Here is a 19,103-nt window from a genome sequence, read left to right as displayed (position 1 = left end):
AGTCCATTTGGAGAAATGTCCGTTCAGATCTTTTGCCCATTTTTAAATTGTTTTTCCTCAGAAGTCAGCTGTTAATCTTATTGGGATGCCCAAGATTTTCTCCTGTCTTTGCCTTTGAGCGTTTTTCCTATGATGTGTCTGTTTGTGGGTGGTTTTGTGTTTATCCTGCTTGGAATTCATTAAGCTTCCTGGATGAGTACGTTATTGCTTTTCAATAAATTTGAGAAGTTTTCAGCCATCATTTCTTTGAGTATTTTTTTTCTGCCCCTTTCCTGCTCTCCTCTCTCTCTTGTACTCCAGTTATGTGCATGGTGATGTACTTAACGGTTTCCCACGCTTCTCTGAAGCTGTTTTTTTTCCTTCTGTTTTCTCTCTGGTTTTCAGCTTGCATAACTTCTATTGATCTATCTTCAAATTTGCTAACTATTTCTCCTGACACTTCATTTCTACTCTTGAGCCTCTCTAGTGCATTTTTTAAAAAATATATTTATTTGAGAGAGAGAGAGAGAATGCCCGCCCGGGCCCATGAGTGGGAGGGGCAGAGGAGAAGGGAGAGAGAATCCCAAGTAGACTCCACACCGAGAGCAAAGCCCAATATGGGGTTCGATCTCAGGACCCTGAGATCACAACCTGAGCCAGAACCAAGAGTCGGACACCCAACCAACTGTGCCACCCAGGCGCCCCCATTTTTTATTTCAGTTATTCTGGTTTTCAACTCCAGAATTCCTTTTTAAAAACATTTGTAATTTCTGTGTTTCTGTTGATGTACTTTATTCGATGCAACATTGTCATTCACACCTTTCTTTACTACTTTAATTATGGCTTCCTTTGCCTCTGTGAACATATTTATAGTGGTTATTTTGAAATATTTTTCTGTTAAATTCAACATCTGGTCACACTCACAGGCAGTTTCTTTTGCCTGCTTTTTTCTTTTTCCTGGTTTGTGGGTCATACATTTCTATTTCTTTGCACACCTCATGATTTTTTGTTGGAAACTGATCATTTTAGATGATATGTTGTACTAACCTGGGTACTGATTTTTCATCGCAATCTTGGGACTTGTACTGCTACTTGCTTGTTTATTTGTTTAGTGATTGACTGGATTATTTTAGTAAAGTCTGTTGTTTCTTTCCATTCCTCCAGCATCAAGCCTCTGGTGGTGGCTTTAGGGAGGGACAGCTTTAAGACTGTAGTCACCCTGGGATGGTTGGTACTAACAGGGCTTTCTTTCCCTGACCAACCCAGCTGTTAAATTCCACTAATTGCCCAGATTGCTCTATTGTTTTCAACCATACCCTGAGGCTTAGATTCCTCCACAAACTAATCAGATCAGATTGGGATTCCTTGGAAGGAAGAGTTGCTGAGGTCAGTGTTTGCTGTTTGTTCTGACGCCAGGAGGACTTCTCCCAAATGTCTTAACTCTTGGGCTCTCTTCTGCAAACTAGCTGGCTTGCAGTCTAAGCTGTACGCTCATTACCTCCACAGATCTTCCAGTTGCCTTTTACCGTAACTTCCACTTTCTCGAGAATGCCCTTGGAGTTAAACTTATCCATGCTCTTTTGGGAATGAAGTCAAGTCTTTTGGGAAGAGCTTTGGTGGCATGTATTCTTGCCTTTTTCCTGAGGCAAAATATCTGAGTCAGGGTTCTGGAGCTGGGGCTGGGGACAGTGGCAATCTTTTGTGAGTGACATTCTAGATCTGGGAGCTGAGTGCTGGAGGGGGTAGGAGACGGGAGTAGGGTGGGAGTGAGGTGCATGCAGCAGCTTGCTTCTCCTGGTGTGGAACTACCACCGTCTGATGAGCTGGGCGGAAGAGCTCTATGGGGCCCCACTGTTCTCAGTATGCCACACCTGAGGTATAGCCTCTGTTCCACAAGTGGGGGGGTATACACAGGGGAGCCCCTGCTTTTGATGTACTTGCGTGGTACTTAGTATCAGCAGCACGGGGCTGGGGACAGTTCTGCTCCTTGCAGGAAGAAAGCTCTTGGACTGAGAGCTGGGGAAGAGGGAGCCATGTGTATTGGAACCTTGCTGAGATTGGAGAGAGGAGGAATGAGAGTGGTCTTGGTTCAAATACCACAGATTTTGACTTTTCAGTACGAATTTTTGTAGATTTTATTGAGTAGTTGTTTTCTTCATTTACTGTTTCCCCTCAGGGACCATTTCCGGAGGCTTTGAATGGTTTTTAAAATAATTTTCACCAATTTCACTGAGGAGCTCCTTGTACTGTGAGGCTAGGAGTCAATCTCTTATAACTTGGTTTTTTTGAGCTAGTGGTCATGTCTCCTTAAAGCATGACTCAGAAAAGTGTTTCCTTCATTATGGTTCCTGACCACTCTTCATAAGAAACCCTTAACATATCAACTTTCAGATGATGCCTCTATGATACAGGAGGCCAAGAGAATTGATTTCCCCTGCTTATTTTCCTTAAAAAATGAATTCACTACATATGGAAGTACTCTAGAAGGAAAAATTTGCACATGACTACAGAGTTGGTGAAGGAAAGGAAAATAGTAGTAACAAGAGAATTTTCTTTTTTAAGATTTTACTCTTTTTTTACTTTTTTTTTTTAAGATTTTATCTATTTATTTGAGAGAGAGAGCATATGAGCAGGAGGAGCGGCCGAGGGAGAGGGAGAAGCAGACTCCCTGCTGAGCAGGGAGCCCAACTCGGGGCTCCATCCCAGGATCCTGAGATCATGACCGGAGCTGAAGGCAGACATTTAACCGACTGAGCCACCCAGGCGCCCCTTTAAGATTTTATTCTCAAGTAGTCTCTACACCCACCATGGGGCTTGAACCCACACCCCTAAGATCAAGAGTTGCATGCTCTGCCCACTGAGCCTAGAGAATTTTAACATGAGAGTGCCATCTTATAGTTGATTGAGTTCTTTTTAAGTTGGTTTGCAGGTGTACAGTTAATTCTTGATTTCTTTGACCTGACTTACACATCAAAATCAGCAGACTTCTTCCTCAGTTTTGCTGTCATCTTAAATTAGTTTCTTTTGATTCCTTTTTTTTTTTTTTCCTTTCCAGGGGCCACTCAATAGTGAGTCTTCCAACCAGAGCTTGTGCAGCGTGGGGTCCTTGAGTGATAAAGAAGTAGAGGTAAGAGGCCACCACCACTGTGAGACTTCACATATTCCCAGACTTTCAGTCTGGGTTGAAAGATGGCACTGCATAACTCCAGGACACACTGATTTAGGACTTGTCTGTGTCTTATATCTCCTTATAAGTTCAGTATTTTGTACATACTCTCTAATTTTCATAATGTGAACAATGTAACAAAATGCTAATTGTGATGTATATGGTATTTAACAGACTCCTGAGAAAAAACAGAATGACCAGCGAAACCGGAAAAGAAAAGCTGAACCATATGAAACTAGCCAAGGTAGTAATAATTTCACACCAATAAAAATACTAAATTCTTATGTACTTAGAATTTTCCGACTCACAGTAAATAATCGGTTCAGGTACAGGGATTCCTAACAAGGGAGATTTGTGTGCCTTTAGGGAATACTAGGCTGTTTATTATAGACTTGCCACTTGATATACACCTGACACAAGTGTCAGTTCTCTGGGGACTCTCATTTTCCCTGTTGTAAGTTAACGATCTTCTCACCACAGGTTTTTGTTCAGACTAAGCAGAAAAGAGGTTACATTGGCTTTTTAACCATATCTTGCATTAGCTCAGTGATTTGTTAATAATAGGTAACCAGAAATGGTTTTATTTACATGGCTGTCCTTTCTACATCCTCTTCTTCTTTGGCAATTATTTAGTTGAACATTGGCACCCAGTGGGATAAATCTGTAAATATGATGGTTATGATGCCAGATATCCATATTAATTAAGGAGGGACTAAATGGTTTGCTTCGTCCACCTACCCTCTCTGAGGAATGGAAGTCATAGTCTTTTTTGCATTTTTCTTGTTTGTTATCTACAAATTATTTTTTACTTTTGAGAGGAAAATTATCCCAAAGTGACATGGTTACAGATTTTTTTGTGATATAGAATAAACCCTCTGGTCCTGATACGTTTGTTTTAAATTCTTTGTTCTCTTAACTGAGGGCATGGACTATAAATTAGTTTTATTTTGATTCACAGTTGTGGCATAGGTTTTGTTAGTATATTACAAAAGAAAGATTAGCAAATCTTAAAGGAAAGCAATCTCAGAAAAAATCTTTTCACTGCTTATTAAGTCTTTTATTAGATGAGGAAACTGTCTCTGTTCTTACGATACAGATAAATTGGCTTACTTGTTAAAAGTTAGGCCAACACTTGATGATAATGTATGTAGTTATTGAATACATAGTACATTTTAGTGAATAATGGTTTACATATGTTATTGGAAAAACTATACTTACTTTGGTTTCATTTTCAGGGAAAGGCACTCCTAGGGGACATAAAATTAGTGATTACTTTGAGGTAAGTTAAAATTTTGGAAAAAAAAAATCTATAGTGGTTTTTAAAAAACTAAATCCTTGCGTTCATTTAAGGCTTTAGAAATCAGTATTTTGCCTTTACCGCGCTCTCCTCCCCTTCTGCCCCATCTTCATCTATCTGATGCTGCCCCATCTCTCTATTTAGAGGGAACTGCTGCTGACTTCCGAAATTTAAATTTGTTTACGATGTGTCTTGTCTGTGATGATATAAAAATTCACAAATGAGGTGATTTTTCTCTTGGCCAGACTAGGTTTCGGGTCTTACAAAGATTGAAATGGAGTGACTTGGACTCTTCTTCTGTCCTCTTCCCTTTAGTTCAGTGGGACATGTAGCGAGCTCACTGACCCATCGTTAGTGGTCCCTAAAGAAGACGCTAACATCCACTGTACCACTGTATTCCTGCTTTCGGGTATTTTGAGACAAGAAGGGAAAACATTCTTCTCTGATGTCCTTTCAAAACCATGTGTACCTTCAGCTTTCTAGCCATGTTTTCTTTATATCTTGGTACATTTCTGCTGGAGCTCCTTCTTAAAATCTCATTGAAAAGATAGCAGAATTTGACTTACATGGTGGCATTTTCTCTTTAGCCTAAGATGTATTGACTTATTAAAGGGGCCAGATAATTAAGACCTGTTTGTGTGTTAATCTTTTACTCTCCTTATCTGAAGCATAGTACTGTTTTGAATTATTCATATCCATTTTTCCCTGTTGGCCAGTTTGCTGGGGGAAGCGGGCCAGGAACCAGCCCTGGCAGAAGTGTTCCACCAGTTGCACGATCCTCACCGCAACATTCCTTATCCAACCCCTTACCGGTAAGCATTCACCCGGAGAAACTTGACGCCTGTTCTAGGAGACCAGCAGCCCAGGAACACTCAAGCAGTTTCTCTTCCGTTAATGACCCAAGGGGAATGAGGCATTAAGGAGAAACATTCATATTATTACCTGTGAACTTAGATTCAAGTCTGTATCCATAAATTTATGTTTTACAAGAGCTAACCCTGTTTCGCAGTATAAGTTATCTCTAAGCCAGTTCAGATACTAGGTTTTTATCCTTGCCAACCTTTCATGTTCCTATTAATTGAATTCTGTTTTTTAAAAAAATTGGCATTTGATTTATTTTCAAGGCTTTCTCAGTGATGTGGTAGAGAAGCTAATGTTACACAAATTTGAGATATAGATTTGTTTCCTTTTTTTTTTAAGATTTTTAATTTTTACATAATCTCTACACCCAATGTGGGGCTTGAAGTCACAACCCTGAGATCAAGAGTCGCAGGCTCTACTAACTGAGCCAGCCAGGTGCCCCCGCCCCCCATTTCCTTCCATTAAGTGAGAATTGAAGGTCCTAAAAAACATTTTAGCAAAGTTAGTGGTTCTCAACTGGGGATAGTTTTGCCTCAGGGGACGTGGGGCAGTGTTGGAGTAATTTTTGATCACAACTAGAGGGTCGGAAGAGGGAGCTGTGGGCATCTAGTAGGTAGAGGCCAGAAACGCTGGTAAACATCTTACACACAACAGGCCCCACAATACGGTTACCTGCTCCAGATGTCACTGGTGCCAAGATTGCTGCTCTCTGAGCTAGCTAGCAAATACGGGATTTTCGTGTTAATTTATTTGTGTGTCTTGAGATAATTTCTTGATACCATACAAGATCTTTATACTCAAGAGTGTGTCCTGGCCGCTGATGCCTCAGGTATTGCTTTGGGATCTTGGAGAAAAGGGGTCCCCCTGAGATCAGTGTTTGTGCTAGGTCTCTTTTTAGGAGCGTTGTTTGACTCTGCTGCCTCAGCAGAGTTGGGTAGCAGTGCTTTTTTCCGAAGTGATTGAGTATTCTGCATTAAAGTACGGAGAAAGCGCCTCTTCCCCTCTTCTGTCTCATAAAGTCATGCATTCATTAGGGTGACTACGGTTATTAAAGCACTTAGGAGAATGCATTCGACTCGAAAATGTGGCTGTTATTTGGTCATCCTTGTATTTAAACATGTTAGAAATATTTGATGTGTAGAACTGGTTAGGTTGAGGTTTTTTAGGTAACTGTCGAGGAGGCTTATGTCTTTATTTTTCTTAACATTTATTTATTTATTCATTCAGTCATTCAGTTAAAGAAATTTTTGTTAAGTAACCTCTATACCCAAAGTGGGGCTCAAACTTACAACCCCAGAAATCAAGAGTCGTGTGCTCCACTGACTGAGCCGGCCAGGTGCCCCTATTTTTCTTAACTTTTAAGCCAATTAAAGTGTTTAAAATATTCCAACACAAGAAAGAAATTTTACCAGCTCCCTTTCCGCAAACCCCCTATGCTCTCTGCCAGTTATTACCTCCCTCCCTGCCATTGGGGATAGGCACTATCCTGACTTCTAACAGCATAGATGGGTTTTTTTCTGTTTTTGTACTTTGTATGAAAGGAGTCATACAATATATAATCTTATGTCTGGCTTCTTTCATTCAACATTTCTTCTATGAGATGCATCCATATTGTTGTATGTTGTTGTAGATCATTCACGGTCATTGGTGTGTGGTATAATTTTAATATTTTTATTTAATAATTTTTAACTATATGGTTAATATGTTGCCCATCTTCTTCCACTAGAATGTTAATCCCATGAGAGCAGGGACTTTGCTTTATTGTTTATTGCTGTTTCCATCTCTTAGTACTTACTACATAAAGATATATATTTTTTTCTTTTTCCTCGTCTTGACATGAAGAGATAATATCTTACTCAGTTTTCAATCTCTAATACCCAAAACAGTGCTTGGCACAAACAGTAGGTGTTCAGAACTGTTGAAAGGAAGAATCAATGGATAAAGAATTACTTTAGCTTTTTTCCCCTAAGTGGTTCTTTTGTATTTTTTGTTGAAAACAAAAAAGGACCTAAAACACGAGCCTTTGAATGCAGGAGTTTGGTAAACTGCAGCCCACAGCTGGAAAGCTAAGAGCGACTTTTAGATTTTTAGAGTTGTAGAGACAAAGAAGAATATATCGCAGACATGATATGTGGCCTAAAAAGCCTGAAATATTTGTCTGCCCTTCACAAAAAAACGTTTCCAGGAAATCATTATAAAGTTAACTGCATGTAATCATTACTTAGGTCAAGAAGTAAAATATTTCCAGTACCCTGGAAACCTGTGTGCTCTTCTCTGATTACAACTCTCTCCCTCTACCCTGGAAACAACCACTGTTCTAATTTTTGTGATTATAATTTGCTATTTCTTACAGTTTGACCATGTATGCATCCCTGAACAAAATAGTTTCATTTTGTCATTAAGTCAATTTTGTTAATCGTGGCATTTAGTCACAGTGTTTAAATTTTCTGTATTCTGGTTTTGGGCTGTTTGTTCTAGCAGTTACTAAGAGAGCTGTATTCGTATCTCTCATGGTTGTGGGAGTTGTTTGTTTCTTCTTGTATTTATGTTTTTGCTTTGTACATTATTAAGTGACTCTCTTCATCTCTTGCAATACTTTTTGCTCTAAATGCATTAAATCTGATATTCAGTATATCCGAACCATTGTATGGCATAGGTATTTCCATTTTTATACTATCAACTTGTCATTATTATGTTTTTAATATACCTGAAGAATATATTGTTGAATTTTTTCTTTATTTAGTCTGAAGTATTTTTTTAACTTTAGCATTTATTTTATTTGCATTTAATTTAATTATCATTATATTGGGTTTAAATACACCATCTTTTAATGTGTTTTCCACTTATCCTGCATATTCTCTGTCCCTTTTTCTTTCATTTCTTGCCTTTATTTGGGTTGGGTTTTTTGGGGGGGTGGTGGGAATCCTTTCGTATTCTCATCCTCTGCTCGTAGCTAGGTCCTGTTCCATGTTCTCTTAGAGATTGCCACATGTATCTTCAGTGTGCCTAGGTTTGGTGTTAAGAGTGTCTTTATCCTCCTCTCAGAGAAAGGATGATATCAGAACATTAACTCCATTTACTTGCTGCTAACTTGGTGGTGGTGGTATATGTTTGTATTTTGTTTCGTTTTGTTTTTTTTTAGCCTCATACAACATTATTATTTTATGCCGCCAGTGTTCATTTACATCTTTCTTTGTACTTTTTTCCTTTTTGCATCTTACACCTTCCACCTAGGGTCACTTTCCCTTTGCTTGAAGTACCCCTTTAGTATTCTTTTATATGTATCTGCTGGGGAGTTAACTTTCTAGGTTTTTGTTGGCTTAAATAACTTTATTTTGCTTTTATTCTTGAAAGGTGTTTTTGCTGTGTATGTTAGTTTGGCTTTTTTTCCCCCCCTCTTAACAGTTGAATGTATTATTACCATCTTCTGGCTCCCATTATTACTATTGAAAAAAACAATTTTCATTTACTTCTTATTTCTATGAAAGTATCTGTTCCTTTTTTCCCCTGGCTGCTTTAAAAATCTTTATCCGTGGTGTTCTGTAGTTTCACTATGATGCGTTCTTTTAATGCTCTTGCTTGTGATTTGTTGGGCTTCCTTGTTGGGTCTTGTACCGGTTCTGGATAATTATTAGCCATTGTCTCTTCAAATATTATTTCTGTCCTGTTTCTTTTTCTTCTTCCTATGAAATTCCAATTAATTGTATGTTAGACCATCTCACCTTATCATCTTGCCTTTTAACTTCTTTTTTCTATTTTCTTTTTGTCTCCATCTGCTCCATTCTGGATAGTTTCTTGCCTTTCAGTTCCCAGATTCTCTGTTTTGTTGTATCTAACTTGCTGTTAACTCCACTGAATTCTTAATTTTTGTTATTTTATGTTCCCTGCTGGTATTTTCAAGCTCATCTTCTCTTATTATTTTTTGTAGTCTAGTAGACCTTGTTTTATAATCTGTATTTGATAATTCTGGCATTTGAAGCTTTTATGAATCTGTTTGTTGTCTCTTGTATGAATCTATTTGTTACTCCTAGCTGTTGCTCCAGGCTTTATTTCTTTTATGCTTTGTATTTTTTTTCTTTTTTTTTTTTTGACTGTGTGCTGCTCATTGTTCCTGAAAAATAGTTTGTGAAATTTCTTTGAGATCTAAGACAAAGATGTGTTCCTCCAGGGAAAATTTTTATTTGCTTTTTCAAGTGCCTAGAGATTTCACCCATCCAGTACTACTCTCAGCTACTGAATTTGTGGCTTGCTTTTTGTTTGTTTGATTTCTTTTGTTTGTTTGTTTCATCTACCCATTCAGTATTGATCTGGATTGTGTTAACATTTCTCAGGGGAGCTCCTGCCTCCTGCATTGCCAAGGCAACTTCCTTGTAGTTCCCTGAGGGTGGAGGAAATTTTTCTTCTGGTTTACATTTTCCCTGAGAATGTAATCCTTTTGGAAGCCCTAGAAGCTTGAAGTGTGAAGGGTTTCCAGTTGAACTCCCTGCCCCCAGTTGGACTTTGTTTGGCCCTTGATTATCTGCTTGGCACCATGTACCCTGGAAATGGAAATTCAGGATCAGCAGGTACCCTTAGGGCAAATGTGACTTTGGTGCTTCATTTGTGTGTCTTGTGTTCCTAATTTCCCTTAGATTTTGCCCTGGCAGATCCCTACTATTTTATCAACTCTCCAGTGCTTTTAATATCTTTTTCCCCCTATTTTGCCTTATTTTTATGATTATTTTCTAAGGGAAGTTTAGTTCAAACATCCTAACCTGCCGTGTTTCCAGAAATACTCTAAAATCTTTCAGCCCTTGGCAAATATTTATTGAGTACATAACAGAATGATTAATTTTAGTATTGCGGCTTCAGAGATACACTCTCCCAAGTAGTGCAGATATTGTTGTGATTGGGTATCACGAGTGCTTTGGAGCCTGAATTTAAATAATTGCATTTGGTTGGGGTAGGAGTGTTGGTCTCAAGGAGGTAGATTCTACTTACAGATTAAAAAGTTAAATTCCTTTGTCGGGATCATTTTGGTTTATTTTACTTTTATTTTCTAAAATGAAAATGTTAAGTAGTTTTTCTTGATGAAGGAATACATGCTGACTATGAAAGTCCAACAATTCAGAAGTGGTAAAATAGAAAGTCTTCTCCAGAAGAACTATTATTAAAGAGTTTAGTGGGCATAAATGTATACATGTATGTTCATGTAATTGACTTCCTCATTTCTGTTGCTTATTTATTTAACCAATATCCTGTAAACATTTTTATATCCTATAAATAGTGCTGTGATGAATGTCCTTTTTTATATATGTGTACTTAGGCATTTCTTTTCCTTTGGATAAATTTCCAAACTATAATTCCTAGTCAAAGAATATACTTACTTTAAAATGTCATCCCATAATTGCTAGCAGATTATCAGCAGTTTGTGGGTCCCAGTTTCTGCATACTGTCCTCTTAATACTAAAGTTTAGTGTAGTAGTCTTTGTCAGTGAGAAGAATACCTTGTTTTACCTTGCATTTCTTCATTAGTGATGTTAAACGTCTTTTCATTAGTTTAATGGCCTGTTGGATTTCTCTTTTCATGCGTATATAGGCTCTTTGCCATTGATTTATTGGAGTATTTGGGTTTTTTCTTCCTGATGAGTAGGAACACATTATTTTTTAAGATTGTTAACTCATTGTCATTTATATGGTAAACATTTTTGCCTGTTTGTAATTTTGTCTTTAAACTTTGTGTTGACTTTTGCCATTTGGGTAAAAAAAATTTGGAGTCAAATTTATCAGTGTTTTTCCTTTATGTCTTACTGGTTTTGTGTTATTCTAAGATGTTCCTATGTGGTTTGCATTTTTAATGTCATGTTTAAAAAGTCCTTCACCACTAGGAAGTCATAAAAGTACTTGTTTATATTTTCTTGTGATTTTTATGTATAAGGAAGCAGTCTACTTTTCCCTTTTTCCTAATACCTATGCAAATATCCTGCCATCTTTTTAAAAAGTTCCCACTAATCTGAAATACACTTTAATCGCAAATTGTATATCTGTATTATATGGGTCTGTTTCTTGAGTTTTTTATTCTGTGCCACTAATTGATTGGTCTGTTCATGTACCAGTATTATACTGATAGAGTTATGTTGTTTTGTAGTATGTTTGAATAACTAGTCAAGTTTCCCTGCTCTTCTTTATCAAAACTTATGTGGCTAATCTTGATTATTTTTCCAAGTGAACCTCAGAATTAATGTGTGAAATTCCACAAAAACAACCCCCCAAAAGAAAGCAAGAGTTAAACCTCTGTGATCGCTACACCACCATAACACTCTCTCTTGCAGAAAAAAAAGAAAAAAAAGAAAAACAAAAGTAAACAAAAAGCCTTAAGCATTGGCTTTTAGAAAAATTTGACATCTATAAAATTTGAATGCAGGAGCGTGGTATCACTGTGTAGGTCATGTTTTACACCTGTCAGTGAAGCTGTGGTTTTTCTTTATATGTAACCCTCATATTTCTTAAGTTTATTTCTAAACTTATTTCTATTTTATAGATTTTTGAAGAGTTTGAATCTGTTTTTTCTTCCATTACATATTCTGATACTAATTATTTGTTTATGGGGTAGCAATTGATTTTTGTATATTTATTTTAAATTCAGCCATCTTACTGAACTCTTGTTGTTTTGCTTAGTTTCCTTTGTGAATAGTTATATCATCCAAAAATGACACTTTCCAGTCTTTAATATTTTCCAGTGTTTATGCCTCATTTTCCCCCCCTTATCACATTGGCTAAACCGTCTATAATAATGTTGAGATATTTGTGATATTAGCATGTTATCCCGTCTAGTTTTCCTAACCTTGATGGAAGTGTCTGTGGTACGGCACCATTAATTTATGTTGATTTCTGAAAAAATACTCTGTCGTATTAAAGATGGATATTTCCAATGTTATTTGTTCTTGTTTTTTAAAAGTTGCCCAACAATGTGCAAATCCTTTTTGGCACCTAAAGGGAAGAATCTTGATTCTCCTTCCCCTACCATTAACGTAATGAATTATATCAGTAAATTTGCTAATAATGAACCATTTTTACATTTCTTGAATAAACCATACATAATTGTGTTATATTATTCTTTTAGTGTTCTATGGAGCTTGTTTTGCTTGTATTTATTTTTGATTTTTGCATCTAAGTATAGTGTGGTGAGGATAGAATTGAGAGTGAAACTCTGCCTGTAAATTAGGGGACAACTGTCTTAATCTTCATTTACCTACAGGATAGAAATAACATTTCTTTTGTAGGTTTGAGGGTATTTTGAAGTTGATTTGTTGAAGTCTACAAAGTAAACTGCAAATGCAGTTATGCAAATAAAGAGCAATTAAAATGTAATTTTACAGAGTTCGAGTGAGATATTAACTCAGATTTATAAATAGGTTACAGTCCAGTGATACTGTTGTTATGCTTTCCACATTTGTTTTCAGAGAAGGTGTTTTTCAAAATACTCTTATTTTCGATAACTGTGTTTTAATCTGTTATATGTTTTGGCAGTTTCAGGTCTTCTTTCTCATGTAATTTGTGTGTTCTGTTTAATGTTTTCCAGCGGCGAGTAGAACAGCCCCTCTATGGCTTAGATGGCAGCGCTGCAAAGGATGTGTCAGAGGAGCAGTCTGCTCTGCCCACCCTGATGTCCGTGATGCTCGCAAAACCTCGGCTGGACACGGAGCAGCTGGCACAGAGGGGAGCTGGCCTCTGCTTCACTTTCGTTTCGGTGAGTACCGTGGCTGAGTGGATGGCAGATCCTTGTTGCCCTGTAGCTCCCTTGGTACAAGGGGCTGAGAGAGACTGCTTTCCTAAAGTCCGAGCACAGCAGGAGCGCCTGGGTGGCTCAGTTGTTGGGCATCCGACTCTTGGTTTTGGCTCAGGTCATGATCTCTGGGTCATGGGATCAAGGCCCATGTTGGGCTTCGAAGCTCAGTGCTGAGTCTGCTTGTGTCCCCCGCCCCCCATACTTACGTGCTCTCTTGCTCTCTCAGATAAATAAAATCTTTTTTTTTTTTTAAGAAGCAAATAAACTTAAAAAAAAAAGTCTGAGCGTATCGGGAAAGAAAATGTGGTTTTAGGTTGACAGAGAAGTAAAGAAGGTACAGATCGAATTCCATTACAGCCAAAGTACGTGTCTAATTAAAAAAAAACAAAAACAAAACTTCCAAACTCCAGGCATCACTTATTTGAAGCAGTATTCAGGTCAGTAAAATTTTAGCATGTAGGCAGGCATTCTGTAGTATGTTTGCCAGTCATTTTCCCTCTGTGGTATTTGGGTGACCTGTATGCTTGCCTTTCTCACCTCTTCGCAGTTACTTTTTCCAGGAATATTTGGCTACTGGTTGGCTGTTTTCATCTTGCTTCTTTCTCTCTCCTTAAAGAACCAAGAATTTGAGTACTATGAAAATTTGACCCTACCTGTATTTGCCAAATTATAATGCAGTTTGACTCAAAAGTTATTTTTTTTTTATTTCTGTGCCCGACTATGGATGGTGTGAAGCAAAAGAAAGCCCCATTTCCCTATTCCATTTTTAGGGGCCTCTTTCAGAGCTGATATCACCAGTGATCCAAATATTTTTCTCTTCTGCTGGTCCATTTTCCTCACTTACAACCTAAATTTCCTCTTTATTTGCTTTGTGGATTCTGAGTCATTAATCCACATGCAGTTGTGTATTAAAGGCCATGAGAATGGTGGGTGCCTTAAGGAAAGGAAATGAAAATTTTGAAATAATTAGATAGGGAACCATTTGGAATACTTTCTTACAGTTAATTGCTTTTCCTCAAGAAAATATTACAACTTTTAAATTTACAGAATTTTTTAATCATCAAAGGAATTTTTTTGTGTGTGAAGGCAGTATAATTTTATCCGTGGGTGGCAAAAGAAACACAACATAAAATGGGAGAATTGACCAATATAATCCTGTGGGTGGGCCTGACAGCAGTATGCCATAGTTTGTATGAGAATGTCATGGTTCTCTATAGTATTGTTCTAGAGAATGTGTCTGTGTGTGTACGTATGAATTACATTGTGTGTTTACTATTCACTGACTATTAAATCTTCATCTCAGATCTAACTTTCTCAGGCAAAACCTTGGATAATCAGAGGTTTATTTGTCCTTATATTCTTTTATTGCCTTAAAAGCTATCTCCATTTCCCTTGAGGGGAGTTCCCTTTGTTCATTGCACAAATACTTACTGAATGCCCACTATATGACAGGCATATGGTTAAGTACACAGGAGGGGTGCCTGGGTGGCTCAGTCGGTTAAGTGTCTGCCTTCGGCTCAGATCATGATCTTGGGGTCCTGGGATTGAGCCCCACATTGGGCTCCCTGCTCAGCAAGGAGTCTGCTTCTCTCTCTCCCTCCCTCTCTCTCTCTCACTGTCTCAAATAAATAAATAAAATCTTAAAAAAAAAAAAAAGCACACAGGATTTTGATCAGCAAAACTTAGTCCCCTAATGTGAGCAAGACTTCCATAAAAGGTATGGGCATGCAGGCTGGGGTTGGGTGTACATGGATAACCACCTGCTCAGTCCTATCAGCTAGTACACTCAGGCTGTCAGAGGAGTTGCAGATGCTACAGCCGGATTGTTCTCATGTAGAAGAGAGATGGCAGAGAAGAGTAAGAAAATGATCGTCCTGTCATTGAAAGAGTATGAAAAGGGGCACCTGGGTGGCACAGCGGTTAAGCATCTGCCTTCGGCTCAGGGCGTGATCCCGGCGTTCCGGGATCGAGTCCCACATCGGGCTCCTCGGCTGGGAGCCTGCTTCTTCCTCTCCCTCTCCCCTGCTGTGTTCCCTCTCTCGCTGGTTGTCTCTCTGTCACATAAATAAATAAAATCTTAAAAAAAAAAAAAAAAAAAAGAAAGTATGAAAAGAAAGGCCTAAATGGTTTGGTACAGTTCTGAATCTCTTTGCTTCTCTGTAGTTCCAGCCAGGGTATAAGCTTAGTAATACAGAGAAAGAAGAAGGCAAAAGGGAAATGCTGTGAGTCAATAAAGATAAGCAGTTTCCAAAAAGATAGGCAAAGGCTATGAGCAGACAGTTTTACAGGGGAAAAAGACAAATGACTAATAATATGAAAAATGCTTACCGTCAGCCATGGAGAAATGCCGAACATAACCAGGTAACACTTTTGACCTATCAAAGTGTCAAGGACAGATACGTTTGATAATCCTCAGTGTAGGTTACAGTTTAGACACACATGCAAGTTTTATACTGACTCTGAATTGGTACAGTCACTTGGACAAGTCGGTAATGTATCTGAGTGTTAAATATATGTATCCTGGAGTCCAGAAACTCCATTCCAGTAAAACTATACAAAGATGTTTATTGTATTGTTTATAATTACAGAAATTGGAAGCATTTTCCCTTCACCACTGTTTCAGAGGAGCTTGGAATGAGGGTATCTATGACCTCCACACTGCTAACCCCAGGGATCGTTCTCAGAACTTATCTGTCCCGCGTGATTCATAAGCCACAGTTGATGACTCCCTTCTCCAAGCACATGCTCTTCTCTTGGCTTCCATTCTTTTGGTTCTTCCTCATTTCCCAGACCACGAAACAGTGGAGTGCCCCAGGGCTCAGGCTTCAGACTTTTGTCTACCTTTATTCTCTACGTAATCTCATTTAGTTTCTTTGCTTTAATTATCACCCATATGCAGAGCTTTTCCAAGTTTGTATCTCCAGCCCAGAACCCTGCCCTGAATTCCAAACCTATGTAGTCAGGTGCCACTAGTCTTTTCTTTGTCTTTTTTATTTTATTTTATTTTATTTTATTTTATTTTATTTATTTGACAGAGAGATAGTAGGCATACAAGCAGGGGAAGCAGCAGAGAGAGGGAGAGGCAGGCCCCCCACTGAGCAGAGAGACCAACGTAGGGTTCCATCCCAGGAACCTGGGATCCTGACCTGAGCCAAAGGCAGAGGCTTAGCTGACAGATCCACTCAGGCGCCCCTCTTTATGTCTAATAAGCATATCAAATCTAGTATGTCCAAAACTGAATTCTTTATTCTGTCCCCCTGCTCCAAACCCATTTCTTCCAAGGCCTTCCACATCTCAGTAACGGTCAACTCTCCTTCAAATTGTTTAAAAACCATGGAGTCATGCTTGTCTCTTCTCTTTATTTTATATCCCCGTTACAAATCCATCAGCAAATTACTTACTGTTGAGAATATGTTCAGAATCCTACCACTTCTAATCCCTTCACTACTGCTACTTCAGCTAAACCATGGTCTCCCGCTGAAGTTATGGTACTAGCCTCCCAGCTGGATTCTTTTCTCCGGCCTTTGTTTCCTTTTAATCTGTTCTCAACAGATCAGAGTGATTCAGTCACACCTGCTCAAAGGTGCTGAAAATGGCACATAAAGCCCTTGCATGGGCTGTTTCTTCCCATTGTACCATCTCTTACCACCCTCTCTTACCACCCTCTCCCTTCTCTACCGGATTCCATCCACACTGGCTACCTTGCCTTCTCAAAGGTACCTGGCATGTTCTTACCTCAGGCCCTTTGCACTTGGTGTTGCCTTAACATTCTTCTCCCCCATAGTAAGTAAGCATGCCCTGCTCCCTCTCAGTCTCTAGTCTCTACCTCAGTTTACCCTATTAGAAAGGCATACCGTAGTTAACTGTAGGAAAGAGCAGCTCCTCCCTGCCCACCCCACACAGAGCCTAGCTGCTGTGTCCTACTTTGTTTTTCTTCTTAGTCTTATCACCAGCTGACCTGCTATAATTTACTTCTTTGTCTGACTCTTCCCCCCCCTCCCCCACTGGAATATAAACTCCATCAGGTCAAGGACTTTGCTTTGTTCACTTTTGTATCTCCAATGCCAGAACAGGATCTACCCTGACACACGCCCGGGGTAATGGGGCAATTCTGTGTTGCATGAATTGATAAAGGCATCCTTCATATAGGTCTAGAGGAATGCTACACAGTTGACAGAAGTAGTGAGATAGGTGTATATATAGGGTTTTGGGGTTTTTTTTTAAGATTTTATTTAAGAGAGAGTGAGTTTGCATGGGGTGGGGGGGGAGGGGTGTTGGTAAGAGAATGAAGGAGAAGCAGACTCCCCACTGAGCAGGAAGCCTGATACAGGGCAGGATCCCAGAACCGGGAGATCATGACCTAAGCCGAAGGCAGATGCTTAAGCAACTGAGCCACCCAGGTGCCCCAAGGTATCTATAGCTGACCCTTGAACAACACGGGGGTTGGGGCACCAACACCTCCGGTTCAGTCAAAAATCATGCAGTGTAATTTTTGATTGCGTAGAACTTAACTATTAATAGCCTTCTGTTGACCAGAAACCTTACTGAAAACACAAACAGCTGGTCAACCATATTTTGTATGTTACTTGTATTGTATATGGGTATTCTTAAAGTGAGCTAGAAAAAAAATGTTACTAAGAAAATCATAGGAGAGGTCGCTTGGGTGGCTCAGTTGGTGAAGCGTCTGCCTTCGGCTCAGGTCATGATCCCAGGGTCCTGGAATAGCCCACTATCAGGATCCCTGCTCACTGGGGAGTCTGCTTCTCCCTCTCCCTCTGCCCCTACCCCCCACTTGTGCTCTCTCTCTCAAATAAATAAAAATAAAATCTTTAAAAAAAGTCATAGGAGAGGGGTGCCTGGGTGGCTCAGTCAGTTAAGTGTCTGACTTCAGCTCAGATCATGATCTCAGGATCCTGGGATCAACCTCAGCTTCGGGCTCTGCACTCAGCTGGGAGTCTGCTCGTCCCACTCTCTCTGGCTTTGCCCCTTCCCCTCCCACGTCCGCACCTTCTCTCTCTCTCTCTCTCTCTCTAAAATAAAATCTTTAAAAAAAGAAAATCATAGAAGAAAATACATTTACAATACTGTACTTACCAAAAAAAATGCACATATAAGTGCACCTGGGCAGTTCAAACCCCTGTTATTCCAGGGTCAATTGTTTATGCTAGCAGTGAAAGATGTCTCGATATGAGTTGATAAATAAAAGTAGCAGGTGGCAGAATATTTTGAGTTTGATACTTTAAATGTTTAAAATCATATTGTTAACATAATTTTATATGGCACTTTTTGAGGGTAAGGAGGGGCAGAGGGAGAATCTTCAGCAGGCTCCACGCCGAGCTAAATTGTAAAAATAGTACATGGATATGGCCCACAAAAAATTAAAGTGTTGGAGAAGAGTGAAAGTCTTTTCCTTTGCACCTGTCAGACAGAGATGTAACCACTATCCACAGTTTTAGATTTTCTACCGATTTACCATTTTAACTTCAAGTAATGTACCTCTTATTTAATTAACTTTAAATAAGATCTCTCTGCTCCCCGTTACAGGAGATGAGTTTAACATACTCAAACTATCATCCAGCTGCTTTCTTATCTTTCAGTTTTTTAGTTTTTGTCACATTGTATGTGTGTAATATTGGGTTTTTTTATTTTAACTATATATTTTATTTTATTTTAACTAATTTTCTGTTTTATAAATTATTCTAAAACTTGCAAACACATAAGGAGCATTTATTATGGTTTCATATTAGGCAGAGCAAAACTCCCAAGTGATCTTACTGGATTCATGAAAAACCCATCCTCGTTGATCAGTTTTGATCCACTGAGACAATTCTACTTGTCAGGGGCTTTGGATCTTCTTTTTTTTTTTTTCTTAATGTCAAGTTTATTATTTCCTTGAAAGCTACATTTTTTTTTTTAAGATTTTATTTATTTGACAGAGAGAGACACAGCGAGAGAGGGAACACAAGCAGGGGGAGTGGGAGAGGGAGAGGCAGGCTTCCCGCTGAGCAGCGAGCCCCATGTGGGACTCGATC

The 19,103-nt window shown here is 38.8% G+C and overlaps 1 protein-coding gene across 7 annotated transcripts in view; it reads left to right on the top strand.

The window, feature by feature from the left end:
• Positions 1-19,103, top strand: part of TLK2 (tousled like kinase 2) — a 107,310-nt gene that overhangs the window by 37,279 nt on the left and 50,928 nt on the right. For 3 of the 7 annotated variants that reach the window (XM_045814577.2, XM_045814576.2, XM_087854239.1), the window contains exons 3-7: positions 3,035-3,106; positions 3,320-3,389; positions 4,381-4,424; positions 5,159-5,254; positions 12,865-13,032. In XM_045814577.2, coding sequence (XP_045670533.1) covers positions 3,035-3,106; positions 3,320-3,389; positions 4,381-4,424; positions 5,159-5,254; positions 12,865-13,032 — 450 coding nt within the window. The remainder of the gene's footprint in view (positions 1-3,034; positions 3,107-3,319; positions 3,390-4,380; positions 4,425-5,158; positions 5,255-12,864; positions 13,033-19,103) is intronic. The other 4 variants (XM_087854242.1, XM_045814579.2, XM_087854240.1 and 1 more) reach the window with 2 other exon arrangements.

This window comes from Ursus americanus, chromosome 23, assembly GCF_024610735.1.
Source record: "Ursus americanus isolate L20-20 chromosome 23, mUrsAme1.1.p, whole genome shotgun sequence".
Classification (NCBI taxonomy): Eukaryota; Metazoa; Chordata; class Mammalia; order Carnivora; family Ursidae; genus Ursus; species Ursus americanus.
This window is presented reverse-complemented; position numbering and strand designations above follow the sequence as displayed.